The sequence below is a fragment of the Mixophyes fleayi genome, chromosome 10, assembly GCF_038048845.1.
Source record: "Mixophyes fleayi isolate aMixFle1 chromosome 10, aMixFle1.hap1, whole genome shotgun sequence".
In the NCBI taxonomy this organism is placed as follows: Eukaryota; Metazoa; Chordata; class Amphibia; order Anura; family Limnodynastidae; genus Mixophyes; species Mixophyes fleayi.
This window is the reverse complement of record NC_134411.1, coordinates 53,012,640-53,037,896: the sequence shown is the minus strand read 5'-3', so window position 1 is coordinate 53,037,896 and position 25,257 is coordinate 53,012,640. Positions and strand designations below refer to the sequence as shown.

At 39.3% G+C, this 25,257-nt stretch overlaps 1 protein-coding gene across 6 annotated transcripts in view; it reads right to left on the bottom strand.

The window, feature by feature from the left end:
- The window catches only part of SIPA1 (signal-induced proliferation-associated 1), a 78,140-nt gene that overhangs the window by 35,835 nt on the left and 17,048 nt on the right, over positions 1-25,257 (bottom strand). For 4 of the 6 annotated variants that reach the window (XM_075188760.1, XM_075188759.1, XM_075188763.1 and 1 more), the window contains exons 2-4: positions 3,430-4,672; positions 3,180-3,304; positions 840-1,028 (exon numbers count right to left, since the gene is read on the bottom strand). In XM_075188760.1, the coding sequence (XP_075044861.1) occupies positions 840-1,028; positions 3,180-3,304; positions 3,430-4,171 (1,056 nt within the window). In that variant the 5' untranslated portion in view covers positions 4,172-4,672. Of the gene's footprint in view, positions 1-839; positions 1,029-3,179; positions 3,305-3,429; positions 4,673-7,486; positions 7,506-8,743; positions 8,851-25,257 lie in introns of those variants that run through there. The other 2 variants (XM_075188761.1, XM_075188762.1) reach the window with 2 other exon arrangements.

Below are 25,257 nucleotides of genomic sequence, written 5' to 3'. Positions count from 1 at the left end.
AGCAGGGACTGATGTGCGTAAGACCGCCATCACGGGGGTACAGAGAGTACAGCAGTGAGCCCTTAGCCCAAACAGATTTATTAGGGAAGGGGAGGCCTCCGCAATGAATTAAGAGATGTAGCAGGCTCCATTTCTAGACAGCAGCTGCTCCTAAGATGTCAGGGGTGAGAGGAGGCCTCCACGTTGAATTAAAGGATGTTGGTGCTCCACGGGTTCTGCCATTTGCTCAAGTCCCAGTCCCCAGGTACACATCTTACCAAGAGGGAGGAGCCCAGCTTGCAAAGAGAGAGTCCCAACAGGTCTCCCTGCAGCATCCCTGACATCATGTAATTAATAACGTCACATCGCTATTAATGGAGAGGAGCCAAAAAGATCCAGCAAGAAAAAGTAGAGCGGTGCAGTTGTTAGATAAAACCGGAGAAGGGGATTACTGAAGAGAATAAGGGAAAGGCAAATGTTGGGTAGAGGATAATTTGAAAGTGAGGGTTGGGTCAGAGAAGGAAGGAGGGGGCCATGCCTGTTACATGTGCCTGAATACAGTTTTCTCTCAGTATAACCCCAAAGAATATATTAGTGTTATGTAAATAAAGTATAATAATAATAATAATAATAATAATAATAATAATATGTACAGTCTCTGTCCTTGATTCATTGGCCAGTACAAAAGCAGATACCCAATAATTTCATATAGGAGCATACCTGTATAAATAATTCTTAAGTTAAAGATCAGTAAGACATCACAAACCTGTTAAATTCAGACAAGCAGGTAACAAATAAAGTACATTTCGCAGTAATTTGTACTCAAAACATATAATGGAAAAGAGGAATAACACGCCTACCCCCTGTTCATCCAATTTTAGCAGAGTTTCTGGCACTTTGGGAGAATTGGATGCTAAACGCAGATTTTGCAGGTTCACTTCTGGTACAATGTATTCCAGAAGCTTTTTGGGAGATATAGCCCTGGAAGAGTTTGATCGAATGGTTGAAGGGAAAGCTTCCTCTAGTATGGATCCTCGAAGAGTCTTCAACTACATATGGCAAAGAAAGGAATAAGAAAAATAAAAACTATATGCAAACAATTATGGCATCATAGTACACTGAAAGTAGAAAGGAAAGAGCTGAACGTCATTTTATAACTTCTGGATCATCAGAATAGGAATTATAATACAATAGTCATATTGTGTCGTACTTTGCTTTTAAATAAGTATAAAAGTGTGTTGGTAAGGACTGCAGTGTAACTATAAATCCAACTAATATTGACAGCATCAAGGACAACACTCAAGTCAACATTGCAAAATTACATAATAACATACATAGTAACATAGTTGATGAGGTAGAAAAAAGACACCAGTCCATCAAGTTCAACCTATTTTAGATCTCCTACGATCCCTCACTTATATTTGAAATTGATCCAGATTAAGCAACCACCAATCTGTTTTAATCGGGAAAAATCCCTCCAGACCCAATATTGCAGTCCTATTTTTCCCTATATCCATTACTATCCTTCATTTTAATTAACAGTTGTATCCCTGTATACACTTTTCCGCTAAAAATTTGTCTAACCCTTTCTTAAACATATCTATTGAATCTGCCATCACAACCTTCCCTGGCAGTGAATTCCATATCTTGACTGCCCTTCCTTTGTTGGTTGTGAAACTTCCTCTCCTCTAACCTTAGGGGGTGACCGCATGTCCTGTGTATAGTCCTTGGGGTAAAAAGTTCCCATGAAAGTTCTCTGTATTGACCCTCAATGTATTTGTACATAGTAATCATATCTCCACTTAGACGCGTCTTTGCTAATGTAAACATACCTAAACTGGCTAAACTTTCCTTATAATTTTAATAACTACATACCATTTATCAAATTTGACGCTCTTCACTGAACCCTTTCTAGCTAAAAATAACTTTTTTATAGAGTGGTGCCCAGAACTCTACTCCATATTCAAGATGAGGTCTTACCAATGATTTATACAGTGGCAAAATTACACTGTCTTGCCTTGCATCTATGCCTCTTTTTATGCATGCCAATACTTTATTTACCCTTGCAGCTGCTGCTTGACATTGAGCACTATTGCTTAGACTACTGTCTACGAGCACTCCCAAATCCTTTTCCATTATAGATTCCCCTAAATGAATCCCATTTAATTTATAGATTGCATGCTCGTTTTTGATTCCTAAATGCATAACCTTACATTTATCTATGTAAAATCTCATTTTCTATTTGGCCACCCAATCCTCCAGTTTATTTCAGTCCCACTGTAAAGAAGTTACATCTTCCTCTGGTTTTATTACCTTACAGAGTTTAGTGTCATCTGCAAAAATGGAAACATTACTCTCTAAACCACCACCAATCCCTTGGTACTGAGCCTGATGAGATTGAATCTCTGAAAATTAAGAATAGCGGTCTAGCTATTTCTGAGTTTACTTCCATAAGAACCCTTGGGTGTATGCCATCTAAACCTGGAACTTCCATTTTTATGTAGTATTCCTACCATTTGTTCCTCACTAGTATTTACTGAAGAAAATAAAGTGTTTAATACCTCTGCTTTTTCCTTAGTATCATTTATCAATTCAACCATCTCACTTCTTAGGGGTCCTATTATCTTTTTTAATCCTTTTTTCATTTATATACTTACAAAACTTTGTGGGGTTTGTCTTACTTTCTTTTGCAACTTGTTTTTCATTTTCTAATTTAACTAGACTAATTTCCTTTTTGCATGTTTTATTACATTCCTTGTACCTATGGAAGGACTCCTCAGACCCTTCAGACTTAAACAATTTAAATGAACGCTTCTTCCTTTGCATTTCTTTCCTTACCTTTCTATTTAGCCACAAATATAAACTATTACGGCAAACTATAATAGAAAAAGTATTAACTTACTTTATGATCAACATACAAGTGTATGATATTTGTGATGATGTTATATTAAGTAAATGCTTGATCTGTTTCTATTGGATGTAACCAACACTATATTCAAGACACTTTTTTCCTGTCCTTGCACTTTTCATTTTTTATAATCAAAATAAAATAATAGGATATAAATTGCAATCTACTATCAAAAACTATCAAAGATAAATCAAAAATTATATAACAATAGTTAAGGTCATGTCAGTGCAATATTAAAATAACAACTGTAAAACCATTAAAAGGAAAATGGATAACATGACTCTTCCTTTACCTCGGTTGTTCGAAATATAATTCTATAATTATATTGCATGCCTTGGACACCTTCTCTCTCATCCCGTCGTAAACTTATGGCCACAGGGCCCAGTCTTTCATCGACTCCAAAAAAGTTCTGGTGTTCTGGAAGAAAATAAGGCAGCAGCAGGCAAGTTGTGTACATTAAAGGTGATATGCCAGTTACATATAAAATATACAAATTAGTGAGATGATGAAAAATTATGATAAACACGGGTAATTTTACTAACCTTTGCCATAAAAATACTTTCGGTAATATAGTGCACCCAGATCTTGATATTCCACAAAGTAGCTGCTATCCCTTATCCTTTCCCTTGCTTCTTCTAACACAGATACAGCTGCATTGGGCCCTCTAACGGGACAATTGATAAGTGGAGAGTTGAGAGATAAAACAGAAGAAAAGTCCCATCCCTGATCTTTTTGTCCCTCTGTTTCTTCTCCTCCAACCTCATTGCGGAAATATGGACAGCTGAGAAGGAGCTCATTGTCTTTTCCATCTCCAGGGTCTCCTGGATCTTCAGGGGATGACAGAGATCTTCTGGGTGAAGAAGTACAAGTTCTGAGCTGAGAGGCGGCAGATGCTCCGCTTCTTACATTCTTTCGTCCTTCAGATTCTCTCCTTCGAAAAGGATCAAACAATATACTTTGGATGTCATGGTGAGCAAAACTCTTTGGCCGAGGGGTTACAGGATCTCCTTCAGGGGGCTTTTCCTTTACCTCATGGGCCGTAAGCCCTTGGCTGATCCCAGCCAGCCCAAGCAGTATGAAGGGATCTTTAAAGCGTGGGGCAGATGGGCTGCCTGTTCCTTTATCCCGAAGATCAAATTCTGATTCTGAAAGGGAACGTGCCCCACAATTATGTCTACTGTTCCCTGTTGCTAGCAGTGGCTTAGAGTCATGGGGGCTCTTGTGAGGGGATGACCGAGAAGGGGGTTGGCGCAGTTTACGCACAAAGAGGTCATCGGACTGCATCTCATGGGGAAGGACTCATTGATGTTTTTAAAAGGTTCCTGGTCTTCAGGTACTTGATGGTGTTTGATTATATTATATTTGCTGTCCTGTCTAACTTGCAGTATTTTACTATATACCTCTAACTTGTAATTTCAATTATTTAACTTTCTCTTTTTTTAACAAACTGTTCTCACGCATTATATTTAAATATCTTTCACACCAACGTATATAAATTTTTGTATTTGCTATTTTCTTTGTCTTAGTTCCTTTTTTCTCTATTATTTTTCTCTTCTGTAGAAAAGGCTTTTGCTTTCTTACTTGTCCGTGGTTCCTCTTATTATTTTCTTATGTTCTTTTTCTTTTTACATCCTCTCTCTTTCGTAGTTTCATTACTCTTATTTGTCCCCATGTGCTTTATGGTCTGTTATATAATCCATATTAAGCAAAGAGACAGCAACAAACAATCTATCCTTCCCCCATCCAGGCTAATCCAAGTAAAATGTCCACTCATATGTTTCAGATCTATAAAGAAAACAAAAAACAAGAGACTATAGATAGTAGACTAAAATAACACTGTTTGGAGGCACTTATAATGAGAAGGGTATAATTGTATGTTACATGGAAAGATTTTGATCATTTTATCCATCATAATGAAACTGGTGTTGTTAATGGGGCTTTTCATATGAAATACATTATTTATTTAATCCCCTTTCTATCACATATTAGTACATTAGTGGGACCGCCATCTTTCACTATATTTAGCAGGGTATTTATATATGCTTTATAGAGAATATTTAATAATTTACATCAGTTCCTGTCCCAGTGGAGCTGACAATCTATATTCTCTACCACACAAACACACATACACTAGGGGCTAGATTTTCTAAAGGGCAGTTTGGTGAAAAAACGCAGGTTTTCAGCTATTTTTCTTCTTACTAAAGCCCAAACTGCCATTAAAATGGCCAGAATTGATATTTTACAAAACCACCAATTTACAAATCGCCATGACGATTTTAACAATTCTGAACATAAAAACTGCTGGATTTACTAAGCTGGGGTTTGCAAAACCACTGCAAATCTGCCATCCAAACGGCCAAAATAAAAGAGGTGGTTCTGAGTGGTGAGATTGCTCAAACTGCATGCTGTTTGTGCTATGTTGCCATTCAGAACATAAAAGGAAATAAGATTCACATTTAAATAATTGGGGCAACTATTATTTACTGATTAAATAAATAAAAAAAATTATAATTAACTTATGGGACAATTTTTTATTTTTTATTTTAAAGGGGCACTATTATTGTATTATATTATGGGGAAAATGTTAATATATAATAATATTAACTGATTGTTAATGCTTGATATAATTATTTATGTTGCACACTATGGCATTACATGGTGCCCGAATAATATCATTTTTCAATCATTTTGTCCCCTTCATATAATGAATTAAAATTTGCCCCATAAGATAATTTTAAAATAATTTTGCCCCATAATTAATAAATATTGATTGCCTCAAAATTTTAAATGTCAAGTGCTTCCTTTAATATTCTGAATGAGAACATAGCTCAAACAGCATGTTTGAACTATCAATCCATTCAGAAGCAGGTATTAAAACTGTCCTGTCCTGTCTTTTGGATGGCAGTTTTAATGGCGGTTTTAGCCAAACCGCCGACAGTTTAGCTGTTTTCAATTTGCCACACATCACCAGCCATTTTACATTACAGCCTCAAACCGCTCTATAGCAAATGCGGTGGGTTGGAGCACTAAATTGCCGACGATGTGTGGTGGTTTAAAACTGAGACCAAACACGAATTTTAGTGAATCTAACCCTAGGTGTCAGAAATCAATTAACCTACCAATATGTTATGTTTTAAAGACCCTTTTATTAGGAAATGAAGGGATTAGTACAGGGATTATTTAAGCTGGAGAACACCTTTTTGGACCTCATTTAGAGTCGGACGCAAAGTCCATTTAAGAAGTGTAGGAGTGGGAGTGTGCCGTAGCTTGGTAGGGTATTACAAGTGGCAAGCAACCCCAGTTGCGTCCCACTCTTAATGCCCTATCGAGCTGCAAGCAGTTCCTGCAGATAGCTAATGCTTGCGCCACCTAATTCCTGCCGCACAGCTTTAGCCCTGTTTTGACGTGTGTTGCGTCTGTACCTCACTGCGACTAGGATGTATTTACATGGTCACGCCTTCACAATTCCGCGTTCCTCCCATTCTCTCGTAGTGAGTTGCAAGTGTTAATTGCGTCCAAGATGCAGGCAGATTTGGTGCTTTCTGCACATGCGTGGAAGTGTTTTTTTGTTGGATGCGCCTAAAACGGACTTTGCGTCCAACTCTAAATGAGGTCCTTTGTGTCTGCCAATTAAGTGTGCCATTTTTTAGAGAGACAAGGAATATATGGGCAAAATAGTCTGGGGCATGTAGATACATTTACTAACCACGCTTACTCCTCTTAAAAATTCAATTTAACATAAATGATATAATGCAGATACATTATCCATAATAATGGTGTCTTCACATTCTCATTTTACAGAGGTTAGTACACTAATTACGCTACATTTGATTAATCTAGTTACATTAGCTATTGAGCTTTGAATTAGACAGCATATTTATCATACTTCTTAACATTTACAAAGGCAAAATCAGGACAGCAAAAATCCCATACTGATCCATGCAGACAATTCCCCCAACTCACACAAACTCCACCCCAATATGGTCACTTTACAAACAACCATACCCTCTTTCTTATGAAGAACATACCCACTTCCCATAAGACACATAACTCAAAGTACCGCATATCAGCAAAGTTGGTAGGCATGCAGTGGCGCACGCAGGGGGGGGTTATGAGTCTCCAGAAACCCCCCCTGCGCTAACTAAGTGGCCGCTATAGCTGCACTGTCTTATACAGCAGCCGCGGCGCTGTCAAAGAAGCGTCCGCGGCGGTGCTGTAGTGTATACAGCACCGCCGCGGACGCTTCTTAGACAGCGCCGCGGCTGCTGTATAGGACAGCGCTGAAGAAACTGAGCTGCTGACAATCCTCCGACAATCCTCCGTTCGCCCCTGGCATGTATATTTCCTTGTAGCTGTGACTTGCATTCAGATTATTTAATGATACCTAGTAAACAAATACCACTAGATGGCGATCACTTTGCAATATATTTTCATAAATAAAAGTTTGGGTAGTTTCTATAAAATGACAGACAGCTTCTGCAGTGTACTTAACAAATATGATAACAAACAATCTAAAGAAAATTCATAATTGCTTTGCACATGTCTATATGGTATCTAACAATTAAAAAAAATAGATCATGTTACTCTTTGAGTACTTACAAGTGCAAACAGGCCGAAGTTACGTCAGCTACAGCTACTGTTTTTATTTCTAGGGAGTGATAACCTTGTCACTAAATAAATAGATATACTGTAACCTGGTCACTGCTATTTCTTGTGCAGAAAGTATCCATGGCAAAATACAATGAAGGGCATTTATCAAACGAGTGCCAGTGCTCATAAATGTTAAAACAATGAATTTCACAGAGCTGCGGAAAAAATGCAAAACTTTGCAATAAATTTAAAAAGCATGTGCCAGTCTTGGTATAAATATTATGCATATGTGGTAATAAAATGCACTGCTACATGTAAGGCTGGCTGATGTATATGAATACACATCATGCACACTTGCACACATTTTCCACTACCCAGGAGCTGAAAGAATTTTTCACAAGGCTCTCGCTGTTAGTTGTAAGGATGTACAATACTTAAGCATGGTAAATAAACTACTGCACAGGTTTCTATTGTAGTGAATTAAGTGGTTTAGTACTCATGTTCACAGTCAATTTTAGATCACACAGTTGTCAAAATAATCATCAATGACCAATACTGTGAACGCTTAATAATAATAATGATAATACTAATAATAATAATAATAATAACAATAATCAGTAACATAAATACTGCTTGTTGTGTTTTTGGTTTGGTCAGTGGTTGCTAAAAATATGATAATATTGTTAACAACGGTAGAAGTGGAAATTGAGATGTGGCAGTATGGAAAATAATAAGTGAATGGGATTTGATGGCATACCACCATATACCAGCTCATTTCGACCACTGATTGTTAAAGTGTTTATCGCGGTAATGTACTTATTTAATATTGTAAGAAGCATTCAAGGAGGACAGTGCACCACAGGTGGATGTCAAACTGCAAGAAAGCACAAGCCTTTAGTATGAGATCAGATTTTCTCCACCGAGATACATACAAAACAAAGGGAGCATTTAGTATAATTCAAAGAAGCCATAATCGCTAATTACATAAATAGCCATGTTCAGCTATATTTAAGTTTATACGTAATAACATTTTGAAACATTAGATGATAGATTTTCCTTAATTTGATATTTCTTCTGCTGATAACTGTATGCCATGTAAAAACATACTGACGTATATGCAATGTAATAGTTTTATTAGCTAGACCTATCGACAAAGTAAGACTTAAACGCTAAATAGACACTGAAATGAAAAGTCAGAGACAGAGCTGCAGTAAAGAAAAGGCAAAAAGTAACGTCTCACAAAGCAGAAAGGGCGAGAAATGTTACCTTGAGAGAGACACTGCCCCAGTCTTGTATGTGAGACACTCAGAAGATGAGAGCGTGAGACAAAGGAAAACAGCACAAGGTTGTGGTTCAAGAGGGGAACTGAAAGTCTAAAGAAAAATTAAAGGAGGAACCAACATATTTAAACAGTGACATAGAATTATGATCAACAATAAATAGTCGCAATGCTCTATGTGGTTGATACACCAGTGATGGTAAATACAGCCCTGGACTTTGGAAATCCTCTTCTAATGTGCAGTCCTGTTCTTACCGCTGAGTCACACTAGAGCTTTAGTGTGAAACAAGCTTTTATTTACTTTTTTAATGCATTTTGTTGTTTTCTGCAATGTTTGCCATGCTAGTTTAAGAATGCAATGTTTTTAAGGGCTGATAACAAAAAGAGACAGGGTCACCATTCACTAAAATTGTATGTTCATTTTACAGACTACTTTGAATGATTGATTATACACTTGCAGCGTGTCCTTCTCCAGATTCTCATTAAAATAGAAATGCTATTTCCGCATAGCATTTTCAATTTAAAAAATGTCAGCACTGAAAGCTTGTGTGCCACGACCCTAAATATTCACAATTCTACTAATACGACATACAATTCCAAAAATGTTTTGCTGATTAGCGGACACATATTTCAAAGAGATCTCTGCAGCTCTTACCCCATAGTTTGTGAACATGCCCTGTCCCCTCAAGACTGGAAGGATCAACACAAGTCTGCCTAGCTGTCAGTCACTGTCTGCTTGTTTAGAGAATCTCCTCTCAATTAACATGGCACCCTGCTGAAAGTGAGTGGGGTGGACACATTTAGGAAAACATAAGCAATCCAGGTATGTAATGTATTTTATTCAGAACAGCGATACACAGCTTCGGGTGTATCTTAATGTAAAATAGTGGATTTACTCTTCAATGCAAGTTCCAGCATCAATGACAATGAGAGCGAAATTATGTCTGGCTTTCTAGGCAATTGTATAAACCATAGTAAGAGTTATAGTAGCCATTACAATCTACATATTTCCCAATATACTATATACAATCATAGGCAAACCGAGGTGGGGTTTCCTGTTGCCTGAAAACCCCCTCCAAGCCTGGGGCACTTTATAATTGAGGTGGCTGGACCCTGCCCCCGCTTCACACGGCTCTGCGTGCACTAGCAGTAGTGCACGCAGCATTGCCCATGTATATTATGAGGATAGGGCGAGTTGGAGAGCAGCCAAGCACTGTCTAAAATTATAGCCACACCCCCATGCATGCTTGTCACGCCCACTGGTGGCATGGTGTGGAAACCCCTCTCTACAAATCCTGCGTTTGCCCCTGACAATATATACAATCTTCTGTTCGAATGTTCCACACAGTGCTCTGCTTTTGGAACAATTTTGAAGCAGAGAGATGCCATACGTAATGCTTAGTTATTACAAATAATAATATATTCCAAATAGTAATTTAAAAAAAAAAAACAGAGCAAAGTTACCTCTACTCCAATGAGGTAACAGATAATATTGGCTCAAGGAGGAGGGAAGAGGGAGAGGTGCAATATACTGCATGGTAATTATTAATCTCTTTAGTATTTACCCTAGATCTGCCCTAGCTCTGCCCCAACTTTACCCTAACTTCTCCTTCAACCGCACTCCAGGCAGATGAATGTGCAAAGAAGCTGATAGGAGGCAAATATGGAGGAGAAAGTGAAAATGTGTAGCTCTTTGCTCCATGTTTCCTTTAATACATAGATTTTTGTGTTATAATTGCATTAACCTAAAAGAATGAAATTGGTTTTAAAAATAATTTAAAGGGGTGACCATCTTCTGTTTTTACATAACTTCCCTTCTCACTCCCCTTATTAACAAAATAGCCATTCAATCAGGTGCAACCTACCATCCTAAAGAGTTTGTAAACCATAGGGACATGTAGGTTAGTTAAACGCAGCTCCAGGCACTTATGCATGGAGACTGTTATTTAAGGAATAGATGAATTGAACTAGTGGTATTTTTGAAAGTTTGTGAAAATTTCCACCATTTCTTCTATTAATTGGCAAAGGTGATATTATGGGGGAAGAGGGAATCAAAATAACAGTTGCTGGTCATTTATGGGTGAAATAAGTGATTTTAGAAGGAAGTAGCTGCTCCTCGTCATGTTCTATCAGCAAAGTCAACTCCATATTTGTTACTCTTGTATTGCTGCATGTAAGTTGTGCAATATATATTGTAACAGCATAAAATATGTTTACTTATAATACCAAAAATGTCAGTTTTAGACAAATTTATACCTTTTAGGTTTACTCTAGGAAGTGAATAGCATAACAAAGTCAGGTTAGTATTTATTATGACACAGTACCCTGAACAATGAAGCTCTTATTTCGTGAAATTCTGCAACTGCCTGGAATGTTTTTTGGCTAAACAGTTTTCAGTGAAGTCTGCTGTTATAATAGAAAACTGCAGCTTTCACAACTGTATAATTTTATAGATACAGACTATTGTGTAAATAGTAATACACTAATACCCCATTCATACTGCACCAAAATCCCGGGTTTTTGCCGGGGCGAGCTCAAACGACCGGGTCTTGGTGCAGTATGAATGGTACAAGTTCAAAATCCCGGGTCTAAAAACCCGGGTCTTCAACCCGGGATTTATCGAGGGGTAATTCCCGGGTCGGACCCGGGTCGCCTGCACTATGAATGGTGCAACCCGGGTTTTTCAACCCGGATTGCACAGAAAACATGCTGATTGGCTGTCTGCCTGTCTCTGGAGGATGATGTCATCGTTGGAAGCCCGTGGAACATTGTAGAAGCTTTTTAGGAGAGATGGTGGATGGTGTTCTCAACCTAAAGCTGAAGCAGAAGCGTTTTTTTAGTGAGAAAATTGCTTTTAATAGTTTACAAAAACAGTGTTTATTTACAGCAATTATGACACACTGGATGGAGGAAGAGGTGCGTGAGCTGCTGAATGTCAGAGGGGAGGAAGAAATTAGAAGGCAAGTGACTGGGACTGTGAAGGATGCCACAGTGTACTACAACATTGCCAAAATACTCACACAACGTGGCATAAAGAGGACACAGCAACAAGTCCTGAACAAATTGAAGTCCCTGAAGAAGCAGTACACTAAAGTCCATGACCACAACAGGCGCAAAAGTGGCGCAGAAAGAATGGACTGGCCCTTTTATGACCAGTGCAATATGGTCTTTGGACATTCTCCTCTGACAAATCCAATTGCACTGTCATCTTCTAGCAATGTGGATGCGGCTATACCAACACCACCAGAGAGCACACAGACAAGTGAGACCGCAACGATAATAATAGAAGATTCTAATGAAGACACCCCAGAACTGGATGCTCTGCCACAACAGATGACACCAACATGTCTTGGGAGGAATTGAACGATTCACAGCCATTCCCTGCTGCGCAAGTCGTTACAGAGACTTCGCAAGAAACGCAGCCAGAACCAGTGCCGGTGTCAAAGTCTATGCCAGGTCCCAGTTTACGCTCCAACAGTAAGTATCTTTAATAATCTCGCATAATAACCAACCATATATACACACATATATATCTACATAATTGGAAAAAAAAAAGAACTGTATAAACAAAAGTCCCAAAAACAGAGAACTATATCAACCAAAATGCAAGCCAAATACCAAAAAATATATCTACATAACTTTAAAAAAAAAATAAAAATGTTTGAACATAACTGTAAAAAAAAAGAGAAGTATATCAACATAAATGCAAACCAAACACCAATGTTTCTACATAACTTTAAAAAGAGAACTATATCAACAAAAAGCCCAAAAGACAAATATAATACACTCCAAAGTATTAAAACATTAACACGCATATGTTGCAGTGCAAAACTACTGAGCAAGAGGGAGGAGGCCTCAAGCACATATCAGCTTACAACACTGCTTTTTTGTTCTGCCACATTATATATTCTAATGTATGTTTTACTGTATTTTTTCTACGTACAGTTTACAACGTTCCAAAAAAATGCAAGAGGCCCAATAAAATGGACCAAGCAACTAAAACAATGACAACTGTCATGATGTATCAACTGCGGGAGATGGACAGCACCATGAGGGAACACGAGAATATACAACTGCATCGTTTCATGGACAATAAGCGGGAACTGCAGGACTCTTTCCTCATGCAAATCATGAACATGCAGGAACGCGTCTTACGCGAAAATCGTGAGTGTATTATGGGATTCATGGACAGATTTCTCTCACGGGTGCAGGCACCTCCTTCAAGTCCTTATTATTATGACGGACATTATCCTATGTACCAGCGGGGGCAACCCATGTTAGGCAACAATAACCCTCCAAACCCGGTACAGAATACACAACATGCTCAACCTATGGGTAACCCCAACATAGAATACCCACTGGGTTTTCCACTCCAAACCACTCCACCACCAGAAATGCCACAATATAGGCAATTGTAATAATCATGTTTTATGGTCAAATGTTTCACAGTTAATTGTTATCATGTATGTTACGTGTGATCTGGAATCACACCGTTAGCTTCTCATATAACATGAAAAGCAAATTTGCACTTACTGTTTGGGCACATTTGTGTCTTCGGTTTACTACTTATGTATATATTTTATTTTTTTCTACATGCAAGTAAGCACTTTTATATTGTGTCATTTTATATTTTTTTGTGAAGAAACATATGAGGAAATATGTACAAAACAAAATACAATATGTGAAATAAACATATATTTTTTATTTTTACATTTGTGTGGTACATTCAAACAAGTGAGGTCAAATTGGCAGTGAGGGTGGTCCTAATAAGTTCAGCAGAGGTATTGGTGCGCTCTCCTTCAAAAGTAGCGGAGTCCACTGACAGCACTGGCATTTCAGATTCCTGCACATTCCACTCAGGTAGAAATTGCTCTTTTTGAATTTCACAAATGTTATGTAAAATACAGCAAGCAGCAACCATGTGGGGCACAAGCTTGGTGTCAATGTCAATGCGCTTCAATAGACAGCGCCAACGTCCTTTCAAGCACCCAAAAGCATTTTCCACCACCATCCGAGCAGAGCTGAGGGTATGTGTAAACCGGATCTGTTCCTGAGACAGGTGATGTTGCTGAGTGAACCCCTTCATCAGCCAGCGCCTCAAAGGGTAAGCAGCATCCTCAATGATGTGTACCGGTATCTCCACACCATCAACAACATCCAGGCGCTGACCTTGCGGTAAGGCGATGATACAGGGCTTCCAGCAATGCCGTGGTGACTTCATGCACTAGAGTGCACACCGTGGATATCCCCACTCCAAACAAGCAGGAGATTGTCCGGTATTCTCCAGGGGTAGCATACCACCACAACACAATAGAAAGGCACCTACATGGTGGAATAGGTTTCCCAAAGTTAGTGGCCTTCCTGGAAAGTGCTGGGGTAATAAGGTCCAGCACATAGTTAAATGTCCCACGTGACATTCTGAAGTGTTGCATCCACTGCTGTTCCTCAAACGCTTCCACAGTAGACCAGAAAGCTTCTCCGTGGCTACGCTCTCTGGCATGCATGGTTCGGTTACTGGCAGCACTGAATCTCAAAATTGAGGCATTACTTGCCCTGAGAAACGCTCTCCTCCTGCGCATATACAGACACCGAGTTTTCTTCTGTTGTGCCATAAACTTCGCCTTCCTCCTCCTGAACTGGGAATGTGCAAGAGTGCATAGTGTCAGCAGCTGCAGCAAACTCTCATTTGCTGCATAAAACAGCAAAAAAATACTAGTAAACATGAACTCTGGGCTACACAAAAGTGAGTCGTCGGCCATGATGAAAAGTAATGTGGTAAACAATCACCACCCACTTTTGCATCATCTTTATGCGTCAACAAACCAGTCACCTTTCAATGACATCACCATTTTTCAGCCAATGAAAACTGCTCTGGTGATGACTTTCCCACAAATTGCCAGGGCACAGACTTGTGCATTATGAACGGGGTCAACCCGGGAAATTCCCGGGTCCGAGGTGCAGTATGAATGGTGTTTCTGAGCTGGGACGCTCCGAGACCCTGCAAAAACCCGGCTTCAAAAACCCGACATATTGCAGGGGCGGAAATATGAAAGTGGTATAACTCATTGCAGGTTCATTATATTATCAGTAGAGATGCTCACTGACCCCCGTGAACTGGTTTTGGTTTTGGATCTGGATTAGCTTCGTGTTTTGGTTTTGGTTTTGGCAAAACCACCCCTGTGTGTTTTGGTTTTGGTTTTGGATTTTTTAGAAAAAGATCCTAAAATATGCTAAAATCACATAATTTTGCTCTTTTTTTTGTTCCTACATTATTATTAACCTCAATAATATTAATTTCAAGTAATTTGCAGTCAATTTACACCACCTCACAGGTCTCAATATTATTTTCATACACTTTCGGAAAATACTGCAGCGACCTGGCTGGATGGTAAGCGACAGAGCAATGACACAAACACACGGCAGTTCCTAGCACACCTAGGACACATTGGCACACAGCAGTGGCAGAAATGTAAAATGGGGGTCCGCCCTCCCTCCCACCCTTCGCTATGGTGGATCTTAAAAAGGAATTCAAAACTCGCGAGATCCGAGATCTGACGATGTCACAATGACGTTTTGCCTCGTTTTTGATTCCGAGGGCGCACAAGAGTACCGAGCCGACTCGGTACTCTTCGGTTTCCAAGGAACTGAGCCTGAGCATCTCTAATTATGAGTTGTCTAAGTAACATCCTATAGATTGTAAGCTTTCGAGCAGGGTTCTCTTACCTCTCTGTCTGTATGTATTACCCAGTATTGTATTATTAATGTTTGTTCCCAATTGTAAAGCGCTACGGAATTTGCTGGCGCTATATAAATAAATGTTGATGATGATGATGATGATGATGATGATGATGATGATGATGAACATCCAAACTGGAGTTTTGCAGGATTTAGGGTTTCCCCTTTTTTAAGAAAGCTTATTTGCCAAGGACTATTTTTTGCTACCATTCTCCGATGGCTAACGCCATGTCAGTTGGGGATCCCCACAGGAAAATATGCTTCATTATTAAAATAAAGTATTTTTTCTGAGTTTTTATTAATGGGGTTATTTTATTTTTTTATCTATTTTTTACATTTAAAAAAAGGCTTTACTTTTGGGGGGAATCTGAAACTGGAAGCACAAGCCTTTGGTTCCAGTTTCAATGTGCAAGTAAAGTTTATTAGTGCACATTTATATGCAAGTGCAAATAGCTTATTGGCTGCACACCCCATAGATAGGTGCACTCCACTATTCCACAATTTCATGGTCTGTGTTGCATGACATTTATGGATTTATGGGAGATGATTCAAATGTGCATGCCCTTACCTTGGCAGTCAGGGGAAAAGGAAGGGCAGCATCCCCTATTCTGTCAGGGTGGGAGTGGGGCTCTGGGTTTGTGACATCATATCGCAGCACCGTACTCCCAATTTACCACTTACATGGAGGAGCAGCAGATAGCAGCTACAAAGGTAAGAAAAGTCTACCTCAGAGGATGTGTACAAATCGTGTACAAAGTCGGAGCAAAATATTCTGAGGACTCTACAAACAAGGAATGCCCTGCAAATTGGTGATCTATTCATCCCTTGATCTCATTTAAATATTAATACATCATGAAAAAAGAAATCTCACTCTTTGCATGTGGATGTATAACTAGGCACATTCATGCAGTTAGAATGTAGGCTCTTGCACACTTGCACATACAACTCATGTAGGTCTAGAGCAGCCTTCACCTGCTACCCCCAGCTCCTTCCTCCTTAATTGTCAGATTTAATTATTATAGCTTGTAACACTTGTTTATAATGCCTGCTGATATGTTATTACATCTCATATATATCTATTTCTTTTAATAAATGTATTACTAAGATTAAGGTTAATGTGCAGCCATTATGAATGTTAGAGGGCCACCCATTATTATTATTATTATTATCCTTTATTTGTTAGGCGCCACAAGAGTTCCGCAGCGCCGTACAATGCACAGACAATAGACAGTACAGGGTAAAACATTACTGAGCAGTAAACAAAAATACCAACAGTTCAGAAGCTCCAAGCAGGCTAATGCAGACAGGATGGAGCCGAAGAGTAGGTAAGGACACAGGAGGGAAGAGGGCCCTGCTCAAATGAGCTTACATCCTAAGGAAGGGTAAACAAAACTCAGGTACAAGAGGGGCCAGTTGATGTTAAGGAGAGAAGAGGGGACAGGAGGAGGGAGGGGAGAGCAGGTTAGGTGGAAGGATGGTAGGCTTTGAGGAACAGGTGGGTTTTTAGTGCCCGTTTGAAGGAGCTTAGAGTGGGAGAGAGACGGACGGAGCGAGGGAGGTCATTCCAGTGAAGGGGGGCTGCCCGGGAGAAGTCTTGGATTCTGGAGTGGGAAGAGGTAATCAGAAAGGAGGAGAGGCGACGGTCATTGGCCGAGCACAGGGAGCGGGCAGGAGTGTAAATGGAGAGGAGGTTGGAGATGTAGGGGGCAGTAGACTGGGAGAGTGCCTTGAATGTGGTGGTCAGGAGTTTGAAGATGATTCTGTAGGGGATGGGGAGCCAGTGTAGGGCAAGGCAGAGAGGGGAAGCAGAGGAGGAGTGGCGAGAGAGGAAGATGAGTCTGGCAGCCGCGTTCAGAATGGAGCGGAGGGGGGCGAGGTGGGAGAGGGGGAGGCAGGTGAGGAGGAGGTTGCAGTAGTCGAGGCGTGAGATAATGAGAGCGTGGATGATAGTTTTGGTGGCATCCTGAGAGAGAAAAGGTCGGGTGTGGGCAATGTTGCGAAGTTGAAAGCGACAGGCTTGGGCAAGGGATTGAATGTGGGGGGTAAAGGAGAGAGAGGAGTCGAAGGTAACGCTCATGCGGCCCCTGAGGTGTATTACGTTACCTATCACTGATCTATAGTCTGTGTCATCACAAGTCTGTGTCATGCAATGGAAACCCAGTTGGTTGTGCATTGTTTTGGAAAAGGATCACCATGCACTGTAAATGGCATTACAAATATGTCCGATTTTTAAAAAAATATTCCTACCTATAGTTTATATAGGTATGTTCAAGGGCTTTTAAAAATAGGTAAACAGCTTAGAAGCGTAAAATTACAGTCTTGTTAAAGGCAATGCCTTTTGCTAAAGTGAATCTTTATATGATTTTACTGGTAATCTTGTATGATAATTTTGTATGATTTATTAAATGATTTTACATTAATTGAAGGTAAAAATTAATTCAAAACTATTATTCCCAGATCTGTGCCTGCCTACATGTGTACCTAGCCTCAGTTGGCAATTTGGAGAGTTGGATAACTAAATAGTGCTCCTTTCAGAATGCTTATCCTACTCTCATTGTAAAAATAACCTGGCAGCATGCTCTTGTCAGCTTTTATTGTCGTGACAGCCCACCTCCTAAGCTCTTAGCTGTGTGAATAAAGACCAGGCACAGCGCTACCATTAGGCAGTTTAAGGCAGCTCCTTAGAGTGCCAGGATTTAGGGTGCAGATGTGTTTAGAGCAGCATACATAGCAGAAGGAGGAAGGCCAGTAATGAGATAAGTGCAGTGAGTGTATGGTATTGGTTAATGTGTGGGAAGTGTGGTGGTGGTGGTGGTATAGGTGTAATGTCTATGGAGAGGGATGGGAGTGATATTGGTGTAATGTGCTGGTAGAAGGGTGGTACTTGTGTAATGTGTATAGAGAGGGTTGGGGATGGTATTGGTGTAATGTGTGAGGAGAAGGTGGTGTAATGAGTAGGGAGAGGGGTGAGGGTAGTATTGGTGTAATATGTCTGGCTCAGACACTGAGTAGCATCTGAGGGCACCTATTGCAATAAATGTCATATAGGGAGGGCACAGTGAGGGCATGGTAGTGATATCTGTGGGTATTAGCATAAGATGGCTGGGACACTAAGTTGCATGTGGAGACACCTGATACAATGGAAAGTGTGGGGCAGAAATTGGTACAGTGCATGGCATGCGTGGGTCATCTGGTACAGTGGATGGCATATGCAGAACATATGGCATAGTGAAGGAAATATAAAGGTACACTGGTGGCATGTCTGGATATAGTGGCATCATAATGTTGTTGGGGCCTCTGCCCCAGGTCTTTCAGGATGCCAGCAACACCCCTGCTTGTGCTTCTTGGGGCAAATATACACAGTGGTGCTGGAAAGCAATGCTTATTTCTATTATAAATAGTAATATGAAGTAGAGTTTATGCTTTCATTAATTTTATTTCTTCCAGGTATACAGGCATTCACAGTACCATTAAACAGGTGTCTGTTGCCGGCTTATTGCCACGTGTTTGTTTCTTTTTAAAATCTTGCATTTGACCCAGAGCAGCAATGGAATACTGAAGCTCGTCTAGGGCACCAAGAAGTATTGCACAAGCCCTGCTTAAGACTGAATCCTTGTAACTTTAAATGGTTGGTGAGAAACACACAGACCAAGTGAGACTAAGGTCAATTTTAACAGCAGCCAATTAATCTACTAGTATGGGAGCAAACCGGAGCACCTGAAGGAAACCCACGCAAACATGGGGAGAACATACAAATGCCACACAGATAAGGCCATGGTTAAGAATTGAACTCTACACCTCCTGGAGCTTCACTATCAGGAAGATTCTAGGTTGCAGGATGACAGTGCCAAGGGTGTCAGTGCTGACATTTTCAAAACTGCCAGCCCACCTTACAGAGCCTCACTGATAGTAAAGCTTTGTGAGGTGGATAGGCAACTGAGCACTGACTTCTCTTCACCCAGAGCTACACTGATAGCATAGTGTCTCACCCCAGATGTAGGCAGTCGGTTTTCAGCTAAATTTTATAGTGGAAAGGAGGATGGAAATAAGAAATACCATGTGTGAGGTGAGTCGGTCAAAACTGTCTGCCTCGGGTGGCATTGTATATAGGAATGCCTTTGATTATCTTTGAATATTCATTAGAGTGTAAGCCGTCTCTGCTTCTGTCTTGTCTGCTCTCACTTCCTCCTCTTCCACTTGTGCATCCTTGTATTATGCTTCTTGCATGTTGTGCACATAATCATTTCATACGCACCTTACATGTTTTGTCTTATTTTATGCGTAACCTATTGCTATTCTTGCATTTATGCTTCTTAATTGTCCTGTATTTTGCTTGTGGGCCTCTAAGTCTTTGTAATATGATCTGCTTTACCTACACTATGTTGCTATAGAATTTTGTGTCACCATATAAATAAATTATAAAAAAACATAACAATATAAAATTTTGGAAAAGCATAGTCTTCTGTATATATATATTGAGCTCCTTCCTCTTTCTAGTTGACATTACTGTAGCTCAAGCTGTGTTAAAATATTAAACCACCAGGAAGTGTGAGCTGACAACTTTTTGGCAATCTCCAAAACAATACGTATTATTGATGGTATGAAAAGTAAAAACCGAGCACTCAAAACGTGTTCCTAAAAATTGTTGTCCTGACAAATTCTCTTAGTGAAGGGGAATGGCCTTTTGTTTGATTCTGTGCACTTGTGTCCTATCTGCCATTCAGCTGAGCCATGGATGTCCTTTTCTTTATTTCCTGCTGGACACCAACTTGATGTTCACTATACAAAACAGCTGGCCACACACACTACCCATCATTCAGTTTGATTATATGGACACATCAATCAATAATCTGATCGTCTTTAGTGGTTAACTGATTGTAGTAAAGTGGATCTACTATTTTCAGTTACATATATGATTACACACAACTTTGATTAAGCAACATTCTGCCATGTTAAATGCAACAGCTTACAGCAGGTTCCTATCTGTGGTGTAATCAGGCTACTTTTGGCTATGAGCCACTTCCAGGCAAATCACTTAAGTAAGACGAAGAGAAAACAACATTCTGTTAAGTCAGCTCTAATTCTTATTTTTCTGCATTAACAAATGCGTAGTGCCACGTCTCTTGATTTGCATTCTAGTAAATGCAAGTAAACCAATATTCTTGTTTATAATATAATGTTATTTTTTTTTTTCCAAAAATGGATAAAGGAGCCCCAAAACCCTGTACAACCCTGTTGTTTATTTTCCTGTGAAAAAAAGTTCTGCATGTATTTAGCCAGTTAGTAGTGGTTCAGGCTATTTTTTAATGCTCTTGACCACTTTCATTCTACACTTACATAATTTATGATCAGTAACATTGTTTTTTATTGTATTTGAATGCAATTTTTTTCCATGAACATTTCTGGGTACATGCAGATTGCAGCTCACCTTCTTGTTACATGCTTCATATATAAATATCCATAAAATATATTTTGCACTCACTTAGAGTATTCATTTTATCCTTCATTGTGATCACATCAGTGTAGCATATGTTACATAATGCCTGTTAAAATGGTGTAAGCCAAGTCCCCAGAGGAGGTAGAGATAGAATACACCATCTGCAGTCTGACACAGGAGAAAAGGATTGTTTCTTATTGGACACAGAAGGTGACAGCCAGGCAGAGATGGTCATCATGTCAATTTTGTATGCATGAAACCTGTCTATTGCTCGTTTATATCTTTTGATCAGATGGGACCTCTTGCAGTAATTAAGATATGCATGGCGTTAACAGCCAGGCCAAGCTAAAAATTCAAATCATCTGAGAAATTCAATAAGTGAGCGAAGCCAAACAGTATATTGAGATTGTCTTATAGACATCCAGGAGTAATTTAAAATGGGCTCTATTATTTTCCTGCAGAAAATATGATCAAGTAATTGTGACAATTTCGTTTCTATTCACATTTTAATTGAATAACTTCAATGATCACCTCCTCACTAAAGTTAAAAAAATTTCTCAAAATCCATTTGCCATCTAAGAAAAGAGCAATAAATTGTTCTCTATATTAATAAAAGACAATTGTATTAATTATTGAATTTTACTATTATTTTGGAAATTAAGCATATCAGTTACACCCAAACAGAAAGTTCCTCGGAGGTATTCAAAAAGCTCTAGCTTTACCAGAATACAGCACAGCCAAAAAGAGAAAGAGTTAAATGACAAAGTGACAAACATACCAGACTGAGGAAAAGCCCTAGTACCATTTTAAATTTTGGCGATTTTGCTACAAGAACTCTCTCTCTCTCTCTCTCTCTCTCTCTCTCTCTCTCTCTCTCTCTCTCTCTCTCAATACACTCCCTAATCAGAGCACATGATGCAAGTAAAGAATGTACTGGAAGCCAAGGGAATCAAATCACTGAGAGAAAAGGTGTACAGAGAGAAAATTTGAGGACATAGAAGTAGGGTATATGCAGAGTTAGAGTTAGAATCACTGAACAAATGGTTAAAGAGGTAGTAACTGAACCAGAAGAGAACATTGCCTTGTAGGCCAATGTAGTGGATAAGGAAGAGGGAAATCGACAGGGAGTATGGTGTAATGATTCTTCCACTTGGCTGTGAATAGCCTTTTGGTTACTGTAGTGAGGGTGGTCTCATTGATTTTAATCAATTAAATTGCTAGTCTGTAACAGGGAATGGTGATTGAAAAAGGCAAAAGAGGGGTAAAGCACTAGTTGGATTTGACATCTTTATTGGATTACAAACACATTCCCTGGTGAGATTGGTATCCTGAATACAAAGTTGTTTTGATTTATGCATGGCTCAGACTAGTTAATGTTGTAAAATATAGATTTAATAGCCCTTTTATTTAATGTGTTGCAGGTTGAGTTTCAGTTGTGCTAGACTCAGCGTTATGAGCACAATACTCTCAGCAGCTGGGCATATGGAATGTATCAAAAAATGATAATGGGTGAAAACTGTCAGCACAAACAGTACTGCAGTCAGTGTCTTTAAAAAAGAGAAGTGTTGGAACTGTTGTGACATTACATTGTTACATTGTTTTACTTAAGTTTAAATCTAAAAAAAATCAATAAGAGAAGTTGTTGGAGTTGAGATGGACAATGTTACTATATAATTTGTCAATGTTAAATGAAGAATACCAAATACGGTGCTGACGGACCTCTATCTTGGGTGTTTTATAGTTTAAATTACTCAACACTAACCCGTTAAGATTCTCCAATAAAAAAAGCAAAAATTGTGTGCTCTTTATGATAAATAAAAAAATTAAATCTTACCCAACCTTTCATGGTTGAGAGACCAATTTTATTGCACAAGTGATCTCTAGCATTGGTGTCAAAGATGATATATTCAATCCAAATTAGTGATATTATTTCTCATATAAAAAAACAACATCATATGTGGTGGAAGTACGAATAAACCAAAAAAATGGGATGTCTTCCTCACGTTGTCAGGGTGAGAGACAGAATTGCACTCAGTAAGGTGAAAGAACATTAAGTTACTTCTCCACATAGCAATATCAGAAAAACAGAGAAATAGAACATAGTGAGTCTGATTCAATAAGGAAGGTAAAGCAAAAAAAAGGAGTCGTGTTGCACCTGGGCAAAACCATGTTGCATTGGAGGGGGAGGTAAATTTAAAATGTGGGGACAGATTTATAGTTGGGGTAGGACATGTCCTAGATCAACTTTTAATGTCAGTGTAAAAGTAAAACTATCAAGTATTTGTGTCCTACATGAAAAAACAGTCAGTATTTAACTTATGTGGCAAAGAATAAGCTAATTTGCACCCCTTGCATTGTAACATGGTTTGTCCAGGAGAAAACATTTTTTTTGCCTTACTTTCCTTAATGGATCAGACCTAGGGGTAAATGTATCATACTCCGTTTTTTTCAACACGCCGGAAATCGTCGAGTTGACAGCGAAAATTTAAAGTGGCGCTGACTTGTAAAGGCAAACTTGCCTTTACAAGCCAGCGCCCCTTTAGGAACATTTAGGAACATTAAGAACATTTTCGAGGAAAAAAATGCAGGTGGCCCAGTCACCCAGCCCAAGGTAGCCCACTATAGAACCAGCCTGTGGGGCAAATGTCCCCATGCCCCTGAGTGGAATACACTCACATTTCAGCAGAAGTTAAATCACTTTTTAGAGATAAACAAATCTCAATGACATGAATAGAGTGAAACAGTTGTCCCTGCAACACTTCTACACATTTCTCAGTTAATACCTGTTTATTCAGGAAAGAAGCAATTTAACTTCTTCTGAAATGTGAGTGTATTTCCCTCCCTTGTGACAAGTAGTATGTTCTGTTACTTCCAGTCGTGATCCTTTTTAAGGCGCATGTCTTGGTTTGTGGAAGAGCACATAGTCAATTTGTAAAAACACTTGAATTTTGCAGCAGCTCTGAGATAGAAGGGTTTGGGTCTCATTCATCTATTAATGGGAAGCATTTTTGCACCTTCCAGATGCACTTCTGTGGGAAGAATGTTTCTGGATCCACTTTGTCCAATGTAAAAAAAAGCTTCAAACACACAAGTCACAGGTAGTAAAGTGTCTTCTCACTCCTATCAATGGTGAAACTACTGTGGGGGAAAGCCACAATGAGACCAGTGGTGACCCCCACCCCCATCCTCACTCCCGGAGGCCGCAGTTCTGCTCTAAAAAGACCAGAGTCCTCTTCTGAGCAGTGTGTAAGCAGTGGCCTCATGCGATGGCTGCACCTGCTCAGAAGAGGCCCCTCTCTGCCTGTTTCAGTGCAGAGCAGAGCATGGGGCCTGGAAGGTTACAGCTGCATTGCGGGCCCCTACCCAAACTTTTCTATGCAGAGCTCCACTCCTGATTCTTATGGACTCAATTAAGGCATACAGGAATCTGAGTCAAGCAGTTTTTTAAGGACTATTAATAAAGCCCGAAACCATGTGGAAACTTCTTTTTTCACATGGTTTGTGCATTTTTAAGTAATATATTAGATTAAGGCTTGAGAAAGTCCACAGTACGGTGGACGAAACGCGTTGCCATTGTTACTATACCAGCAATACGCTATAAGCTATTTACGATCATCTACATTTCGACCAGCCAAGCAGTGACCTTGTCCTAACTATCTATGCGAGTACACTGAATAGGGACATATCGGGAACACTCGGGCGGTAAATCTGTTTCCTACGGACGGACATCAGGTGCGCACCTACTTCTACTATTCTCTCTGCAGCGGAGCCAGCAGGCTGACATGCTGTGAAGATCATCATTAAGGAGCTGAATTCGGGACCCCTTTAACATCTAAGGCAAGTTTTGCATTATAATAGGATTCTGGAGGTAATAAGCTCCCAGACTGACTATCCGATTGAGGAGGAACCTGGGTACATCGTATTCCACCCACATTATTGGAGGATTCCACGGAAAATAGTAAGAGTGTATCACACACATCTTAATCACTCCTTAGTCTGTAGTCTACAGACATTCATTATAGATTCATCATTGGAATTTCTGTTGACGGTCCACCTTGTGCAGGCTTATCTTTTGATTATAGAGTCCATATATATAGGAATACACATGACCATGCACATTTGCATCCATTTCTAGTACAGCGCTATTTAAGCAGATTATCAATGTTATATCTATTGATGACTATTTTTATTTGATTTTATGTGTAATTTTTTATATAATTTTTTTTTATTATGAATTGAGATATACATTTATTCCTTATTTGTGCATGTGATTAAATCATTGGATTATAATCTCTTTATTATTATTTTTTTTTTCTGTCCTTAATATTC